The sequence below is a fragment of the Temnothorax nylanderi genome, unplaced genomic scaffold (genome assembly GCF_030848795.1).
Source record: "Temnothorax nylanderi isolate EJ_2023f unplaced genomic scaffold, tnyl_v1.0 TNYL_tig0057_pilon, whole genome shotgun sequence".
NCBI classification, from domain to species: Eukaryota; Metazoa; Arthropoda; class Insecta; order Hymenoptera; family Formicidae; genus Temnothorax; species Temnothorax nylanderi.
Window position 1 is genome coordinate 752,625 of NW_027249119.1, and position 20,252 is coordinate 772,876.

Below are 20,252 nucleotides of genomic sequence, written 5' to 3' on the forward strand. Positions count from 1 at the left end.
TTTTAACATAAAAGCTACTAATTCTATACGAGCCATTGTGCAAAATAAATTTCAACGATGAAAGCCAACACCTGTGTAGGGGCAATGCAAATGCTGTAACACGGTATTATATCTCGGGAATGGAACATTCTTACGCCTACCGCGCATTCGTAATCGTGCACTCTTATGCAAATATCCCCGATGCACGCGCACCTGCTCGCAATTCGCCACGGCGAACGCGAGTGTGCTGACGCGGTATGCATGAGGAATAATTTTATTAGGAAGTGCCGTCGGCCAAGAGATGTTCTAACGATCACCTTTGCGCGATCTAAGAGCCTAAGAACGCTTTCGACAGTCTATCGCCGACGTGGAAAAACTCACGCGAAATCACGGATCGCCGCTAAGCCACGCTAGGCGATTATCATGGTGTGCATACAGATAGGCACGCGGCATACTTACATAAGTCTTAGAGGTGAGCACTTCCAGGAGTGACAGCAAGCGATTTCCATCTCGTAAGTCGATGAACAGATCGCTGATCGGATCGTGTTGATTCTACGGAAAGTAAGACAGATTAAACATCCGTCTCGCGGTTTTTTCATCGCTGGAAGCTGCCCTCGACGAGCTATTATATCGCGTTAGGAGATAACGAACGGAGAAATATGAACACGCGTAACAAGTAGATGCTTATTACGTTCCTCCACGCATGGAGAGATTTAAGAGCGAAACTCCTCTCGCATACCGTGCACGCGGTACAGTCCCGCGAATAAATGGTGTGTGTATAATAACAGGCGAATGGTAATTGGACCGAAGAAGATCCTTTACCTTGAGAAGCTGCGAATTTATCCATTTGGCGAACGTCTTCTTTTGCACATCTTCTCGCTCATCTGCAATATTATTATCACTCATTATAATTAATAAACTTTTGGGGGGAATTTAGCAAATCTTTAAAATATTTTAAGAGAAATACAGAAATACTTCATTACGTAATATTCAATATTAATATAAAATTATAGAAGTTAAATGTATCTCCATGTTATTTAATATAATACTATAACCCGATAAATTGATAATAAACGTACGTAAGCTCTCGAGTGTACATACATGCTTATTAAGTATATAATTTTAGGAAAATGTTAATTAAGTAATACTTAATTAACATTTTCCTAAAATTTTCCCAAAAATGTCTTTTAATAAACCGATAATTTTTTAATATTATAATCGGTAGAAATCAAAGAACTTCTTAGATTTTCACGTTTTGTATGCAAACATGTAGGTATGAATTAAACAAACAGATTAGACAATCCAATCGCGATAATCGAATTAACAAATTAACAAATAATGAATAACGTATGCTTACTTCATATCAACATATGTACCTTTACAATCTGACATTATACATACATACGTGTGATTAATGAATGCTTATTCCGCGTGTATAATCTGTATCTTTCTTTGTTTACAATTTAATCATACATTTACATCGTCAAAAATTAATAAAGTTTATGGTTACTTATTCGTGAAATATTTCTCTTATCGTACTGAGAAATAATCGTTAAACCATGATTCAGAGGCAAACTGAGATATATGACTTTTTTGATAACTAAAATAAACATATTTATTCCACGATGTGATTTATCTGTATTCCGGGCAAAATTTATCTCGGCGAAGGAAAGATTTCGCGCGAATGTCACTTTGTCTCGGGGATCCTCAATTATTCGTTACGCGGTCTATGAACAAAATACTTAGAATACTTTCGCAATTTATAATACATTAAAGTGGAGCAACAGTCGTTGATCCGCTGGCGGTTTTACTCGCTCGTAAAATTATTGCCGACGCAGCAACGGCGGCTCATCATCATCTATCGCGTTGACACTAGTTGACCTCGGTGACTGAAGCAGTAAACTCGAAATTTAGGTCGACCGAGCAGCAAGCCGCGAATACTATAAGTACCTGTTCATTTTATCGGATTGCTAAGTACACAAGACGGTATGCCGCATCGACCGAATGCTCGTCGTCATCATCATCTGCACGGTGGCGAATTGATCGCATGCTGATTTCATGCGTCGTGATGCAACCGGCTTATAAGGAAGCTACGAGCGTCGGCACGCCCGCGCCGATAAAAATAGAAAGATAGGTGATGTCAGCTTTCACGCATTTTGGAATGTTTATATGATGTGGAGAGAATCATTACTCCCGCACGTTTCGCGAAATATATACCCTTCCAGCATAGTTCTGACACGTTTGGAGAATTATATTTAGACGAGCGACACGTGGCACTTGCATCGCTGCATATTAAATTAACGCCACGCAGAAAGAACTTGTAACCACCTCGCAACGCAATAGAGGATCTTGTCAATGGTAATTTTCAAACTGTACAATCCTGTTTGTTTATCACTTGTCACACAACTACCCGAACAAAAAGTCTCGGTATACATTCTATCGTATTTCCTGATGGATAGTGGTGCAAAAAATGTACAAATATTTTTAAGAACATTTTTAAGAAGAAAATTTTACGTCGATTTCCAAACGCGGAGAGAACTTTCTTTCTGCAATGAATGCAAGGCACCGTTCGGTGCGGTCCAGAAGATCGACTCCTCATTTGGAATCTGGAAGTCATCCATAGTCGATAGCGCACTTTAACGAGCCTTAAGGAAAACACGCTAACCAACAGACATTACCGATGAATGAATGAATGGACATACTTGTCTCTGAGGAAACGTAGTTCACGTGAGTAACGTGCAGACGGGAAGAAATCGCAAATGGTGATCATGTACTTAAAGTAAAGTAAGTCGTGAGATCAACGCACGCAAAGACAATCTGTCTCGTGCGGAAGTCGGTCGCCTTCGAGCTTACCTCACGAAAGCTCAGAGTCATTAGGGAAATACCGTCATTAAGAATAATGGGATTATCGATCCAGAAGACAGAAGAGGGGTAACATAATTTTTAACCGACTTCAAAAAAAGGAGGGTCTATATTCGGCGTGTATGTATGTATGTCCACGATTTTCTCTAAAACTACTGGACGGATTTAATTTTAATTTATCATCGCATTATATAACACACACGCAATCATATTATATTTTTATTATCATATTATATTATTCGAATAAGTTACCATTGTAAATTAATCAGATAAAAAGAAAAACCGAATTATCTGTTAACGCTCGTCGGTGTTATAATCAATTAACTCCAAAAGATTAGCAAAAATTGTCATATAATGCTTTAATATATTTCTACGTATAATAGAAGTTACCAACGCATAGAAATCAATGAAAATATGCCAATCAATGTTTTATTTAAATCTTAAATAATAGCAACGATTATTGATAACGGTCGAACAGCATGCTGAGATTAATAAACATAAAAAAATTGCGGTTCTGTTCCGGGGCGGTGAGATATCTTCGTCCAGTCCTGCGAAAATACGGCGCTTCCGAATATGGTGCAACGAGTTCTTGCGTACGATCCGGCGGTTTCTTTCTCCGAACGCCGTACATCTTCTGTCAAAGGATCTTATCGCGCCATACCGAAGTCTGAATCGCGCACATATAACGATTTCTCATTATATCAGAGACATGAAAAAACGGTTCTGACGCATGTATCAACATCTAATGTGGATAATTAGCCTGACAAAAATCTTAAATAATCGTTAAGATTGAGATGTAACTGATTTTGAGAGGATAAATGCTAATAAGCCAAATTTTATAGCGAACCCATGACGGTATTGGACGCTTCATATTTTGTGAATTATCTTCTTAATCTTAATTATCTTCTATTCTTAGATATCAACTGTGTATGAGATATACCTAACTAAATTTATATAGTTTAAATGTTAAAAACGATATAGAACTGAAATATGCCAAACGTGTTAGGATTTTTTTGTTTTTTACACGTGAAGAAAAATATCTAATCCATTTATTTATTTATAAATTCAAGATTGCACTTTTTTCTTTCTGAAATCAGATATACACACATATACAAATTATTGCGATTATAATATTAAAATAGAATATATTTTATATATGTCAAACTGTTCAGAAAATATTTGTTAAACTCCGACTTAGTCTAAGAACGACTCTGTTTAGGTATGCACATCCGCTCGTTTTCTTTCAAAGCATAGTATAAACAGTAACATACCGCCATTAAGCAAACAGAGGACTTGTGTGTCTGTAAATACTTCGTCTTACTATAAATTAGCACACGTATGTGTAGCTCAAAGTATTCAAAGTATACCCACCGTTCTCAGAAAATTATATTTTAACACTATGTGTTATAACATGCTTCACAATTCCGATTTTACATCGATAATTTTTAATTTTATATTTTAATGCTGTAATAATTTCTAAAGTTTTCAGAAATACGTTTGTCATCATATATATATATATATATATATTATTCTCTCTTCATTTATATATATCTTATACACTATCATCATCAATTAATTATGTAGAAATGAAAAGACGGTATCGAAAAATTTAGCATCTTTTAACGTTTTTTAATTTCTTGTTTTCGAAAAATTTTAATTAATTTATTGTCATTTCCTCTGGATCTTCTATGAAAAGCTACAATATTCAAGAATGTTTATATATTTATATAAAGCACGATTATAGCACTAACATCGATATATGATTCAAAAGTGCGCATTTGTATATTTCATATTCAACCATGCATAAGTATTTGGAATCTATTGATTGGATATATTTAATCTTTAAATTAAATTTGTTTAATGGATTATACATTTTATTCGATGCATTTTCCATTATTATCATCTTTAACTATTCTTCTATATCAAGATGTTATTGTCCTAAATTTTATATTCACAGTTTATTTAATTTTTAAGTTTAAATTATGTTATTGATTACTATAATATTGTTAATAATTTGTAATTATGGCAATTGTGGTATTTTTTAAACGTCACAGAAACTTGAATTAATTTTTTTCCGTCAAAAAATTAGTATAAACTGTCAAATTTACAAAACAAAAGTTAAAATCTGTAGAAATTGTCATTGAAAAAATATACAATTTTATTGAAAATTTTACTATCCAGATAAATCAATCCAGATAAATGTACATTGCAGATTTAATGCGATAACCGTTCATTACGAATCGTTAATCAACTGAAAGCTGCGTTCGCATCTAATCAACGATCGTGAGGGTTGAACGAACCACATATCGATAACACTTTGTTGGGAAAACAGTGCCAGCCACGTGAAACTATTATACCGCTAAACTTAGCCTGCGCGTCCTCTCCTCTTCTGAGCGACAGAAAAAAATCGAGCACATCAATAGTCGACACGTTAAAATTAAAAAAAAAACGGATAAACGATTTTCTGCGATATTCGCGTTCTGCTATTAAATTATTCTAAATAAATAAAATGTTTTTCATTGAGAACTGTGCGCTTTAAACTTGCAATAGCAAAAAGAAGTTTTTATTAAAACAACATTAATATACACATGTACACAAATAATATATGAAAATAAGACAAGACCGATGATACGATAATAAATTAAATAGCATTTCGTCAAATAAATTTATTTTCTAGCTTGTAAAGTTTAATAAAATATGTATTTTTGTATTCCTTGTCAAAAAGCTTAACAAATACATATATAAATTTTAGATATTTTAGATTTGATTCTGAAGATTCTGATTTTACCGAATGATAAGTATATACATATTGCATTCAATTGTGAAAAAAAAACAGTTTTTATCGTTATATCAAAAACAATTCAAAAGAATTTAACGAAAGAGTATAAGCTTAAGAACAAAATTTTTGGAAAAAAACAAATATTTTATTTATTCGAAAAAAAATACAAAATGAGATGTTCTGGCAATTTTTTATTGCCAGTATTGTAACTATTTGTCTTGAACAATTTTCCGAAATTTTCGATTTTTATTTTTTTCAACAGCTTTAGCAAAGCTAAAAAAAAGCATAATTTTTGCAATTTTTTTTCTCGGCTCCAATAAAACGAATCTTTTCGAAACTTTTGGGGTGTTTTATCACACATTTTGACATTAACAAAAAAAATGTTTTATACAAAAATATTGATTTTTAGTATTAAATGTTCAGCAATATCTACAACCACGTTTTTCGAATTCTCGAACAAGATAGAGAAAAATCTATTTGACTAATCGACTTGATCCAAGATTTTTTAGTTACATAATTGCATTCTCTTCTATGTGAACCTAAGAGATTTATAAAAAAATTAAATTTAACAACTTTTTTTTAAACAATTAAGTTGAAAATTTTTGGCGAAAATTGTAACTTTTTTTTTCAAAGTCTCACAATTAGTTTAATTTTCGATATTAAAAAATTTTTTTAGGTTCACATAGAAGGTAATTACATAAAAATTAATAAATTTTTTGGTTTTTTGTTACAGACACAAATTTCGCACGCTAGATTGTACGAGGACGAACAACTTCGGCGTCGAGGCGTTGTAGATATTGCTGAACATTTAACACTAAAAATCAATATTTTTGTATGAAATTTTTTTTTTGTTAATGTCAAAATGTGTGATAAAACACCCCAAAAGTTTCGAAAAGATTCGTTTTATTGGAGCCGAGAAAAAAAATTGCAAAAATTATGCTTTTTTAAGCGTTCTAATTCAGGTTCCCCCCTTAATAATAACTCATTAAATATTTGATTATGTAATCCTAACGCGCGACCGTCTTTGCAAATTATAAATCAGATAATAAACTTGATACTTCGCAATGCTCTAAAAAAATGCAATATTGAATGATAATTATGCACATGTTTCACACTATTAATGATGTTCGCTGTAAATAATTACGCCATTCGCGATGTCTAGGTTTTGCAGTACCTATCGCTGTCGCAGTAAGATCGAATATCAGTCGCCAAGGTTATATCATTTTTTTACGGCATACTATCGATCGAGATAATATCTTCTGGCGCAAGTTAATGCCATTCTATAACTACGAACCGATTAGATCCGCCGTTTCTCGTGCCTCTTTCCTTTTAAATCGAACGGAACGTTTTGCCACTGGAATTCGCGCGAATGAAAATAACCGAAGATTACCGAGGCGTCAATCCACGAACAGTTAATTCTTGTAGAAGGGCCTTTAAAAGAGATTATCGAAAGCACTTCTTCTCGTCTCTTCGTTAAGTGAGGAACGCGGGGAAGAGCAAGAATAAGAAGAAGCAAAAGGATAAAAAAATTAACTCGGCATGCGCCTATCACTTATTCAGCCGATAAAACCGATTGCACATTGCTTTCGGGATAATTTGCGACCGGTTGCTGCGAAAAGTGCGAATCTACACGCGAAAAACCAATCGGCCTAATTGAATGGACGCGGGACGCCGCGCCGCGCCGCAACTCGCTCATCGCCAGCTAATGCCATGGCCAATTCAGCCCGCATTCTCGTTTAGCCGCAGCTGGCTTCTTCTCACCCCAAGCTGGCTATGAACGTCATCTTCATATGTGACGAATAAAATCCAGAATCAGATGACCGTATCTAGCGCTATATATGTGAGCCAAATAGAGACTATGAGACTCCGTATAATATTCTTACACGCACTTAAGTAAGTTATCGCTAAAAGCGATCGTCTGCATCATATAGAACATGATTCACATTAAAAGAACGCGACATAGAACCGGGTTTAGCATTAAAACGGTGAAAAGGCACACACGTCTTGAAAATTTTAATGCACAAAGTATTAACCAATAAATCTATTTTCGATAAACCGTTTATCGAACTTAAAGAAATAGTTTTTTTTGCGAGACGAATATATTATAGAAATTATTTCAAAATCGCAAATGTTATTAAAATTTGATAAAGTACAAGTCAGACATAATAAAGAGATAAATTAGACATACATTATATCAAAAGTTACTTCTTTAATAGATTTGATATGGTAATTAATATACTTTATTATAATATCTAACCCCAGTGAATTGTTTTATTCAATAAAGTATTATTCAATAAAATTATTGTTTTTTTTTTTTGCGGAACACTGTGTGACTAGTCTGAACCCATATAGATTAGAATATATGCCGTATATATTAGAATAATTAGATGATAAAAAGCTAAATGTGTCTCCGGCTGAATCTCTTCGGCTTGATGGCGCCAAGCTGGGCGCGTACGCCGGGAGCAGCATGTATACTATGCAAATAAGCCAACCGCGTAGCGAACAATTGTTTAAACGAGCTGACAATGCGGACCACTGCCGGCTGTGCAAGTGCGGCACACTTCTTCTCTGTGAATGTGCCTGGAGCACGCGTGTCGTTGGCCCTAACCACACCATGAAAGGTTTCGCGGGTCAAGCGTTCTGATGGGACCGAATAATGCCAGTGCGTGCCTTCACGAGAGTGTTCAACTATGACAATGAGCTCGGTAGCTAACGAAATTATCGAGGGTCCGCATGGGAACGCGGACAGTCCGGATACTAGTTGCGCGTTCTGTGTTTCTCATCACGTGACGATCATCGAATCGAACGCCGATTGAAACCGGGTACCGGTAATTTGTCGTATCTCGAATTGAAATTGTCTAAACAATATTTCTACGAAAAAAATTGTTTTTTTTTCTTCGGAAAAGTCTGGCATTGGAAATTTTTCATATTACTTCAAAAATCTCATCAAAAAATATTAACATCGATTCTGACTAAAATAAAAATTACGACCTACTTTCGTATAACGCGAAGTATGCACTTCGTGTTTTTAGAACCTTATTTTTCAAACTATTTTCTAATCATAAAATATATCGGAAATTCTGGAGAAGAGCCAGAACTTTATCAATTATCGAAATTCTGAAAATAGTGTGTTAACTTCACAGAAATCGTTCGCGTTGAGATAGGATCTCTCAATATCATCTTATATTAGTTAATAGAATAATCGAAAGAGTAAATAACGCAATCGGTTATAAGGCTGGTACACAGGGTGGTACCGTTAACATTGTGATGTAATACATACGTTTTTAATTGAACAAAAAATGAAGGGAGTGGCAAAGCGTTGATTAATCGATGCAGCTGTCTGTTCATTATATACTTCGGCTAATACTTCGAAAAATTTGCGTGTTTTTATTACGATACGTATTGTGAAGGATATCGAATTCACTGTAGCGTGAATACTTTATTATAAACTCATTTTTAATATATACAATTATTTGTTATTCTTTTAAGGCCTTCATATATTTTTATATTCATTACATATAAATGATAATGCCATTTATTTATTGACATCAAATTAACTCCGGATATTGTAATAATTGCGTTACAATAGTGATGATTAATAATATTTAAATCTTTAATTGAGTTTATTCTAAAAGCAGTGATTTTTTCGTGGCTCCATATTCTGTAAGTAATTTTTAAATGTAATAATACAAATACTACCAAACTGTCGAACGACAGCCTTTCTAAATACTATATATATACATATACATATATACATATAAAGATATATTGACCGTATATTTAAGTAATGGTTCATTGGCCTGCTACAACGAATACAGCAACGTTCCGGAACGTGCAATGTAAACGAGGAAAATTTAATGGAATAGAAAGTATTAACGCTACTTAAATTTATAACGATCAGTTAGCCTGGTTTGCAGGAGAGAATTTAAATTTACGATTATATACCTAAATTCGTAGATTATGTTACAACGTGCAACGATGTAGTTTCACGATGCAAACGTCAATCCTTCATGAAGCATACTACATTATAAGGGATAATTTGGAGTAAACTTGTTAATCCGTTAGAGAGAATAACAATCTGGAAATATATATATATATATATTCTCTTTGTAAGCCAGAATATATTTGCAATTTCGTTATACATAATTATGTTGTTTCATTTTGTACAATCTGAATTTTATAACAATTTAATAGGGACCTGCGGAACGCAAGTTTCTTTGTAAAAAAATCATTATTGATAGTAATAAATATTTATTAGTATAAACAGTAATAACAAATTACATTATATATTATCAATCTGTTAATAACAATACTTGATTATATTTTTTTAAAATAAATCTTTTTGCAGCTTGTAAAAAAATACTCCGCAATAATTTAAACAAACTAATATGACAACTTATTCACACAATTTGTTCCCAGTTATCGTTATTATTTAATTTGCATTCTAAAATTTATTAAAATGTTTTACATGTGTAATCGCTAATATTGCACACCATTATAATCTGAATTAGTTTATCATTCACCCAAATATGTTTGCACTAATTGTAGCGTATTGATACATGATTATTTTGCGTGTACGCGGTATTTTTTTTACGGTAGTGTGATTTTACGAAACTCAAATCTGCAAGATTGAACATTGTGCGTGCACTGGCTCAATTATATGTACGTGACATAACGCATGTATGTCACCGCGACAATTTTTAAGAGCTCTGATATCTTCGGTGTAAATCAATAACGTATTAATTTAATATCGAGTGGTATTTCATTCGCGGCTAAACAATTACAATCATTCTCGTCGCGCCTTGCCAATCGCCAACGGACTTTCGCACGCACATAGATGTTAGACGGTATAGCACGTGCGCACTGAAATCAAGTGTCGACGCTCGTAAGCGCGTTATCTTTATCTTTCTTAACATGCACGTGTGCCGATCCTCAATTCTGACGTATGCATGCGTTTCCCCGAGTTCCCGCGCGCCGAGCGCAAATAATTTCAAGATAAGATAAGTTATGCTCGGAGCGTAGATAATTCCATTGCCTACCGCGGGTGACAACGCGAAAAATGTGCCACGCAACTTTTCAAGTAACCGGTACATACGTGTATGCACAATAAAAAAAAGCGCGTTAACGTGAACCAAACAATTGAGCACAGTTTCTTCGATGCGACACGTTTACACAATAGACACGTTGAGTCCGTTACGCAATAAAAATCATCTAAAATAATGAGGTAAAAGTGCAAGAAGAAACGAAATTCTTATAAAACCGTGTATCGCGTAAAATACAGCCGTTTAACTTTCAGATAACGCATGCAAAAATATCTTCGTACGAGAAATGGAGAAATCCATTTCAAAACAAAACAAGGTGGGAATATTTAATGTTGAGTGTAGAGGTAGGAATGCAGACTTGAAATATAAAATGATATGAAGCCATAAGATTTCAGAGACAAGACTGTGAGATATGACTCATCTCTTAGATTCTCTCAATTTTTTATTTATCGCTTGTATGTTGCAGAAACAACATAATCGCATACATTTCGAGATGAAAACAAGCTGAGGGGTGATTGAGATCGCGCGATTGAAAAAAAAATACCGTAAATACAGTACACAAGAACTCTGATGCGAGAAGACACGATATAAGAAACGACAACACAGCTACTTAATGAACGAACAGGATCAGTCGGAATAATTGTGACACACAGGTAAACATGTTCGGAATATTTCTCGACGACGAGCCTGACGATCGTCGGGCTCATTCTAAAATTCTTAAAAGCGATAACTGCGACTGTTCGGACGGTCAGATAAAGATTGCCTATCTATAAAGTGACGACTATCTATTATGTCATCGAGAAACATCGCGATGTCACATTTATCTTCGGCAGTCACAATTATCCCGAGCAATTACTTCAAAGACTCGACTTCGGTGATATCACTCGAGACCAAGGCCGCGCTCCGAAACGAAAAGATCCTGGGAGAGGAGGACTCGCCAGGTGCAAAGTGACACGCGCGCAAGGTGGCCACGTGCGGGACGACGGAGAAAGAAATTTCTCATTGCGCGAACCCTCCGCGAGACGTGCCCACACGCCTACGTACGTCATACCCACGTACGTGCGTGTGTAAACATACCGCGCGCGCGCGCGCGCGCGCACGCACCTATGTAGACGACTTCCATCTTGAGATATTCGGACGCAGCCACCGGGTCGCAGACGACGTTAATATCCAGGTGGGACACGAGGCAATGGCATCAGTCCCCGGCGACGCACTCAGATGCGCCGCGACGCCGTCGATCGGATCGCGAGCGCGCGCGCACTCACACACGCGCACGTGCACGCGCGGAGGAGAGGAGTCGCCGCCGATCCGCGCCGAGGTTAGAATCGGCCGTTCGCGCGCGCGCACGCGCCCACACGAGGATTGCTACGCCACTTGTTGATTCTGACAAGTCAAGAGGCACACACCGGACACGCACTCACGCACACCACTGCACACTGACGCACTCGTCGCCGTCGCACGCGCGCTCGCACGCATCAACTCCTCAGCTTTCTCTCTCTCTCTCTCTCTCTCTCCCTCTCTTTCTCTCTCTCGCGAGCGAGACGACGATCCGTTTGGAGCCTTCACGACCGTCGTAGCCGGAGGCCGCGCAACGAAACACTTGGTGACATCCCGATCGTGCGTACGATCTTAGAGGTACCGAGGTACCGTCGCGATTCGCGCGGCGGAGCAACGCGAAACGCGACGCCGACGAATCGCGCAGGAAAAAGGAGCAGAAGACGGCAGAGATACGAACACGTATCCTTCTCTCGCGAGCTAACGTCAATCGACGACTGCCAAACGCGGCGTACGCCGGCCGAGCCACGAGCGAACTGGCAACCTCGGAACTGACAACTCGTAAGGCCCAACTTCCCTCACCAAAGTCTCACCACGCCGTGCACATCGACACCGCGCGGCGTAGCTGTAGCTGTAGCTCCGTTCTCGTCTCGCCGACGGACGCCGCGCCGCCGCGCTACGTATCGCGCTCCTTCTCGCTCCAATCGCGAGAATTCCCCCCTTTCTCCAGGCACGCCCGTGTGGGTCCCCTCGAATAATCGTACGAGAAAATAAAAATAATAAAGATTTTATAATCCTTGAGACCACGGGGGAAAAAACGAGGACAGACGCGTTTCATGTAGCGTGTACTTTTAAATTAAAAATAAGCTTCAATTGATATATGCTGAGGATCATAGCTTTTTATAGATCTATAGAATATCAGTCTGCAGGATTAAAAGTAATAAAATATTATAATCATAGAATAGCGTATCACAGGATAATAGAATGTAAAGGAAGTACATTTTCCAGAAGTGTATTATGTATATCATGTATAATAAGGATCTATAATGATCGTGAATATCATCATAAATTGCATTATTCACACTCTCTATACAAACTAAGGTTCTTAATTATTTTCATTATTTCTTTTCCTTGGTATAATTATGTCCATACATCTTTCGCGGCACGTTTCAAAGACACTTATATAATGCCATTCTTCGTAAATACAGAACAGAATAGACCAATTTCAAGGTGAGGGGACTTTGATTGATCCCCGATCGGGGAATCGGGTGTCTGGGCCTTGCTTCGCTGGCCGTAAGGCCCAGCGTGTCACAGGTAAGCAGGGATTCAGAAACCGAAGGAAGTATGCTACTGACGAAACAGGTATAGGATGCGTCCTGGGCTCACCTAAAACCCGCCAAACGAAACGCAAATCTACAATCGGTTGCATGACCTGAAGACACGATTCGTATGTACACGTGTGTAGACTACTGATAATCCTCATGTAAAATGTATAGACAGTAAACGTTAACGACCTGAAAAAAATTATAGAATTAATTATCTATTGTGGAACTCCATGTGTCACAAATTTTATTTTAGTGAAATTTTAATGCAGTTTTATGAAAAGCTCGCTGAAAGATTTCACACGAATATCGATTCTATAGTCTCTCTTGTGATAAAAGATTCAAAGCCGATGTAAAGCTCGTAATTGATAGCGTTCGTGCGAACGCTTTAAATCTGAATTTATATTTAAAATAAGTTTTACAAGTTACAAGATTCAATTCTGCTATAAATTCTCATTTCTTCCCATGATCCGTGAGATTTTCCGATATCCGTTTTCAATTTTGAATGAGATTTTTAACGAAAACTATCGAGATCAGATCAACATCGCGCGGAATTAGAAATTCTAATCTTCGTTATTGATAGAGCGAAACTGGTACATTTTGCACCAACCCTAATGTATTCTCGATAGCGATGCGTATATGTGTACCGCGCGGAAACGCTCGTGTCAATAACCCACAGATAGCATCTTGATGTCGTTACATATTGGCCTCACCGATAGCGTTATGCATGGTCGCACGCCTGGGTTCACGCGTTGCTGGAATGAATCTAATTAATTTCATATCTAGAATCTGTTTACGGTAATGCCAATTAGTATTATGGGCTATACTTGAAGCAAAACCATCAGCTGTTCCAACAATATTTCTCTGTCCGCGTTTTAAAGCTTTCGATTCATAAGTCTTACACATAATATTTTATTGCTCAAATATTTTCGTTTAATCTATTTTGATTTAACTGAAAATTTTAACTGAAGATCTCTTGCTACGATTTAATACGGGTATCCCTCGTATTAAATCGTAGCAAGCCTTTTCAAAAGTTTCCCCGCTTTATGCCACTTCGTTTTTACGAAAGACTTACATTATTAGTACCTGTTTTCATTAATCGAAAGAAATTCAAAGAGACTTTTCGTTTTTACGAAAGAAATTTTTCCCATATAAATTATAATGATAATTGCTTCTTCCTCTACGCCATTTCGGCTTACGAAAGATATAGGAACGTTCTACAAGCAGGGAAAACCTGTATACTAAGGATTAAGAAATTTTAATAGATTAAAGGTGAACAGCTCAACGGTTATTTTATTTTTTTACTCTTCAATCGCGTTGTAATAAAATTGAGTTATATTCAATTTTAGGTTTTAATTGCTGAAATATTTATCATTGTAAGTTACATCGATACATTTTCCTATCCAAAAATCAATAATTATACTATAACCTTATAAAAATGAATATTTTTAATTACATCTTGACTTAAAATTACTAACAGAAAATTGCGTGATAAATGATAAAATATGGTAGTGCACTTAGCTAATAGCGATTAATGGATGTCGGAAAAATCGATCCTCTAACAACAGGGTAGTAGCCGAATTACTAGCAAAACCTGATAGCAGAAAAGTTACGATAACGGTGATAACGGACAATTACCTTGGCCGCCATTCATCGTCGAATATCTCTGTCTGCTCGTCTACTCGCACAATTTCGGGAAATAGCCTCCCACTGTTTCCAAACTTATAGTAGTATTAGAACTTAACGCGACATCACATGAGAGCAAGAAAATTACCGCAATTCCCCGAAACTGTGTCTTCTTTTTCATCTGCGACACGTATTCATTCTGCGATATATATGACGCGTTCTTTTTATTCGTTTATTTCATGATAACATTAATCGTGATTAACTATTGTCTTAGTTGCTCTCGATGTACGTAGTCAATCGTAAACATGGTATTTCACAATAGTTGCACTAAAATAATGTGCTACAATAAAATGTTACCCTTGTTCCTAATAACATCTCTTATAAATAAATAATAAAAATATACTTTAGACAATTTTTAAATCTCGAAATACAACTTATATCTAAGTTGATATATAAACGTGTTTTCAAAGCGATTTCCGCTGTTATTTAAACAAGATTTTAGCAACACTGAAAAAGAGCGTGTTTTTATATTTTTCATCTACGGTCAATAACGCTTTCATCGAAAACACTCTTACGTAAAAACGTATATTTTTTTCTAACACACAAGGGATTAATACAGTTTCATTACGTCAGAAGCATATCACTTCCGACAGGAGAAAGTAAACATTCCGTTGACCAAGAAATACTTAGACTACTTAGAACAATGGTTCGTCAATATGGAAACAATACCACGGTTATCTTTTCTAGCGTTTTCGCTACAACATCGCCGTGCATTTTAAATAAACTTAAGGCACTAACGCGCGTAAATAAAGAAAGCTCTAAATTTTGCCGCAATTTCGCTCCGCAACAAAGCGCTTCTGTTTCCCGTTTTTAATACTTGTACGTTTTACTAAAACTATAAAATTTAGATAAAATGCCATATTTGTTAGTGATTTTACTTCTTATTGTATTTCTTTTAGCCCCTTAACTACTCCTGACCGCAGAAGGTAGATAATATTATTACGCCACACAAGTTAAGAATTAAATTAAATTTGCGGTTTTAAAAGCGTAGAAGTAAAATATGTAACGTAACTTATTCAGACAGCATAATGTCCAAAATCGGAACATAAGACGTTTTTTAGCAATCTTTTTCTTTAGACGTCTAAAAGATGTCTAAAAGATGTCTTTTAGACGTCTTTTGTCCCGCTTTTGGACATGTGTGCTGTCTGGGTTATGTGTGATAATTATACATATATTCTTCTAAATACGTATGGGACAGTCAACGAATAAAATTCGTGAACATTACTTTTCGTGTATTTGCGATAATTTACAAATGAAAAGTGATTATTATGTTAGGCAACACACTGATAATATTAAAATAGAAACAACAAAAGGGTGAACACTCTAGATATAAGTACAAAATTATATTAAAAATTGGACTTCCACAGCAAAATTAGTGTATTAAAAATCACATACAATGAAAAAAACGTGCAATATAAAAATTTGCTAATCGAGAGATCATTATACTTACATATATCATCATCCATTCTGTATTAATTTAGCTTCACATAGATATGTACAAAGTTCGGGAAGAGATATGTATTTCACCACAATCTCTAATTGTTCTTATTATAAAAGTGTGCCTTTTTTCATTGTCATTTGCATTGCATATCAGCAAATTTTGATGTAGCGCGAATCGTTAAGTTTATTAACGTAAGAATTAGCATAAAATAATGATTTGCTATCAGTGATGTTAGTAATAGAACATACATCTGTCTAGAGCAAAAAATAACGTGTAATTAAAATAACATAAACATAATAAATTATATGATACAAAAAAACCTACGAAATATATTAAATTGCAATTAAATATTCAAAATATTGCATAACTAATTTTGCGTAAAGTAGCTGCTATTTCACAACTTGATCAACTTTCTGATTCTCTGAATAAATAATTTGAAACATACAGTAATAGAAAAGACTATGTAATATTCTTTTTATAACTATAATTAAATGAGTGCTACACGCACACACACACGTGTTTATCATCTCGATATAAACGACTGCACATTGATTACATCCGTGCATTGTGATTTAAAACGGCCAGAGTCAGACTGGTAATTACGAGAGATATAATCGTCTATTTAATCGAGATTAAAAAAGTGCCTTTATATTGCATATCGTTGTTATTGATTTGGTAATATGTAATATATTCCAATTTCTTCCTTACGCCTTATTGTTAGTGTATATGTCATATTATTATGCATATATATATATATAATCATTATTTACGCGCCTCTAATAGAATTGATGATATTGAAGACGAAAGTTTCGATGAATAAAACAACCAACTTACAATAAGAAAAATACACAAAACCAAGAAGAATTATATAACGGTGCATTCGCCACGAGAAAATGATCATACAATAAAGATCGCTGGCTTTGCAACGCAAAGGGATATCAAATTCTTCTGTTCATTTGCTAATGAAAGGTAAACTCGGAGTCTATATTCCATCAACGCGAATTCTTTCTATCACAAAGTTTATACTTTTGCATGTGCTATTTAACAAAAAAAATCACATTCTGAATAAATGTCAGTTTCACTTGTTTCCGTCAAGAACACTTGTCGTTTCCGAGTAGCGGCCCGCAGATAATCTAGTGCGGCTACGGAGTCAGGGAACTTCTATAATAAGAGCGCATCGAACTTTCCATAACTCGGAACGACCTCATGGGACGCAGCCCGTCGCGACACTGCGCGGTATCCCAGATTTCGACCCTGCGGGTGATCTCTGCAGAAGTTAGCGCCGACGCATCAAATACCTTCTTGGTATTTGACATAACTGACTTGTTAAAATGTACACAAAGCGCGTCTGTCGTTAATATTTCACTAGATCCTATCTACGTGTTTTCTGACAGATCCTCTTTCTATATTTTTTTAATTTCCTGTATTGCGGATTATAGCGGTTTACATCGTTCAAACTTTCAAGAAATAGAGTTATAAGTAGATAAGGAATGATAACATAATCTTCTCTCGTATGTACGCTTCATCGCTTCAGGACATCCGCTGCCAAGTGCAATCGCTAGATTTATTTGCCAACAGTTGAGCACACAGAACGAAATTGCCTCAATATCACCGTCTACGTTATCCGTAACATCGGCATTCCTGTTATATTCTACGTTATATTTACGCGTTTCGAAGTAAATTTAATAAGACGAGCGAATGGGAGCGCGGGCAGAGTAATCCATCAACGGAGGAACTACGGCCGTAAAAGACAATGGTGATCATCTATAAAAAGATGTTACGCTGAAAGGAGAAAACGGAGTAAAGCGCGACGCGAAAACGTGATCGTGCCCGATCATCTCTATTTATAATCACATAAACGACATGCGCGCGGTGTCACGACTTTGCATAATGAATAGAATAAAATACTAGTGGTACGTCTAGCCGTGACATGAATCCTTATAGATTTTAGCAAATCTACTATATTTTCTTTTTTACATTTGCGAGTTTTAGGTGTACAATACTACTCGGGAAAGGAGCCTCTGATATTTTCTAAATATTATTTAACTTTATTAATAGATATTATATTATTATTAAAATTATTTTATTAATTTAAAATTTAATAATTAAAGTAAATAAAGACAATTATTTAGGGAGATATTTTAGTAGAAACGGTGAGTAACTTTCTTAGATAAACAGATCTGATAACATAAGATATCATAGTAACAAATGTATTTTGTCTTCAAAGAGTCTCCACTTGTTCACTATCATTGCAATGTACAAGATCTTCGATAGAAAGTTGCAAATGTGACTGCAACAATGAAGAAATACCTCAGGGCTACCTCGAGAAGATTCAAAGAATGTGTTGACAATGCTGGTGAACAAGTGAAGACTCTTTCAAGATAAAATACATTGTTACTATGATATCTTGTGTTATCAGTTCTTTTTCTCTAAAAAAGTTACTTCCATATAAGTGTTAATTAATTTTTTTAGGTACCCTGTAGAATACGCATACTGTAATATAAAATAATAGTAGAAGTAGGCAAACACATGTAGAATGTTCCATGAAACACAGTTTATCGAGATAATATGTTATATTATTTGACATTATTATAGAACATATATTTTATTCTGTGATAATGCATGAAAGTATATTGCGGATTATACAACATACTATTCTGATTTTTTATATAAGTTTTTATTTCTTTTTCCACCACGAATGATAAAAACTATAAAATAAACTCGGTCTCCAATAGTTTGTCCAATAGATTGTTTTTAAATTTTTCAACCTTTTAGAGTTCTACGACAAGTTTAATAGATAATAGAAGATAAAGATCCGAATTGAAAATCAGTCTGATTGATATACTATGTTTTCATGTCGCGACCTCCCCTTATCAGCCTAAATATGTTTTAAGATGTCTACACACAGGAGTTTTCCTCATTAAAACTTCATGAAACAGAGAGACGCGGAGGCTTCGGCACGCAGAATGTTTATTTATATACGTAATAAATTATGTATGTTCATGTCAATCTCTTGCAGAGGATCTTATCTTTGGTTTTACGCGCCGTTTATTACAAATAAACGCTTTCGAAAGCCGCTGCTTTTACAACCAGACAATCGTAGTACTTCAAACGTTATTACACAATTCGCAGGTCAAAAGATCCATCCAAGCATTATTTTCGATTGCACGGAGTACATTAATTTAAATAATATTTAAAGTAAATGAAAATGAATGTAAATTACGTTTGTACTGCACAAATCAATTTGCATGATTTCTATTTACAATTAGATTCGTAACTAGATAATATGAAACTTTTAAATTAGTAATATGCGTGATGTTCGAAAGGCCTTCGAAAGATTAGAATTCCCTTCTAGCCAAGTAATTCTTGAATTTTTGGCGTTATTCAAATTCTCTTACCTTTCGTACTTGAGATTTGCTGCTCGACGGTCTCAACATGCCGCGGTTCCTCCGGTACCTGAATAATCCAACGAATTTTCCTTCGCTGCATCTGAAACGACCGATCGCGGAGCAGTTGATATAATCAAGCAATATTTAAGAATCGCGCGAAGTGTCGCGCGATTTGCGATCGATTCTAGCCACTAGACTGAATGAGATTAGTAGCGTAAGGCAGAGGTCGCCGCAACGATATCGGAGCGATTATTTTTTACGGACGAAGGTTCGCCGATAATATGTACGAGTGAAGCACTACTTCCATTGGTAACAACAATCCGTGAAATTATCGCGAAAATATTTTTACGATTCGAGCTGACTCGAATTTTATATATATTTCGCGCAATTGCAATCAAATGTCGTTATCGTGTCTAAATCCAAAGACAAATTTAACTTTACTCTCGGACTGTCTATCACATACTTGAAATTATAATG

General features: G+C 35.6%; 1 protein-coding gene and 1 long non-coding RNA gene across 14 annotated transcripts in view; one reads left to right on the top strand and one right to left on the bottom strand.

Moving 5' to 3' along the window:
* The window catches only part of LOC139773086 (dystrophin, isoforms A/C/F/G/H), a 470,778-nt gene that overhangs the window by 449,683 nt on the left and 843 nt on the right, over positions 1-20,252 (bottom strand). For 8 of the 11 annotated variants that reach the window (XM_071707318.1, XM_071707327.1, XM_071707317.1 and 5 more), the window contains exons 2-4: positions 19,785-19,875; positions 802-863; positions 439-531 (exon numbers count right to left, since the gene is read on the bottom strand). In XM_071707318.1, coding sequence (XP_071563419.1) covers positions 439-531; positions 802-863; positions 19,785-19,875 — 246 coding nt within the window. Of the gene's footprint in view, positions 1-438; positions 532-801; positions 864-11,721; positions 12,469-16,395; positions 16,498-19,784; positions 19,876-20,252 lie in introns of those variants that run through there. The other 3 variants (XM_071707323.1, XM_071707322.1, XM_071707321.1) reach the window with 3 other exon arrangements.
* LOC139773094 (uncharacterized) overlaps positions 1-20,252 on the top strand; it is a 45,331-nt gene that overhangs the window by 22,802 nt on the left and 2,277 nt on the right. The window contains exon 4 of one of the 3 annotated variants that reach the window (XR_011718270.1): positions 11,129-11,315. This is a non-coding gene — a long non-coding RNA (uncharacterized lncRNA). Of the gene's footprint in view, positions 1-6,353; positions 7,803-11,128; positions 11,690-20,252 lie in introns of those variants that run through there. The other 2 variants (XR_011718269.1, XR_011718268.1) reach the window with 2 other exon arrangements.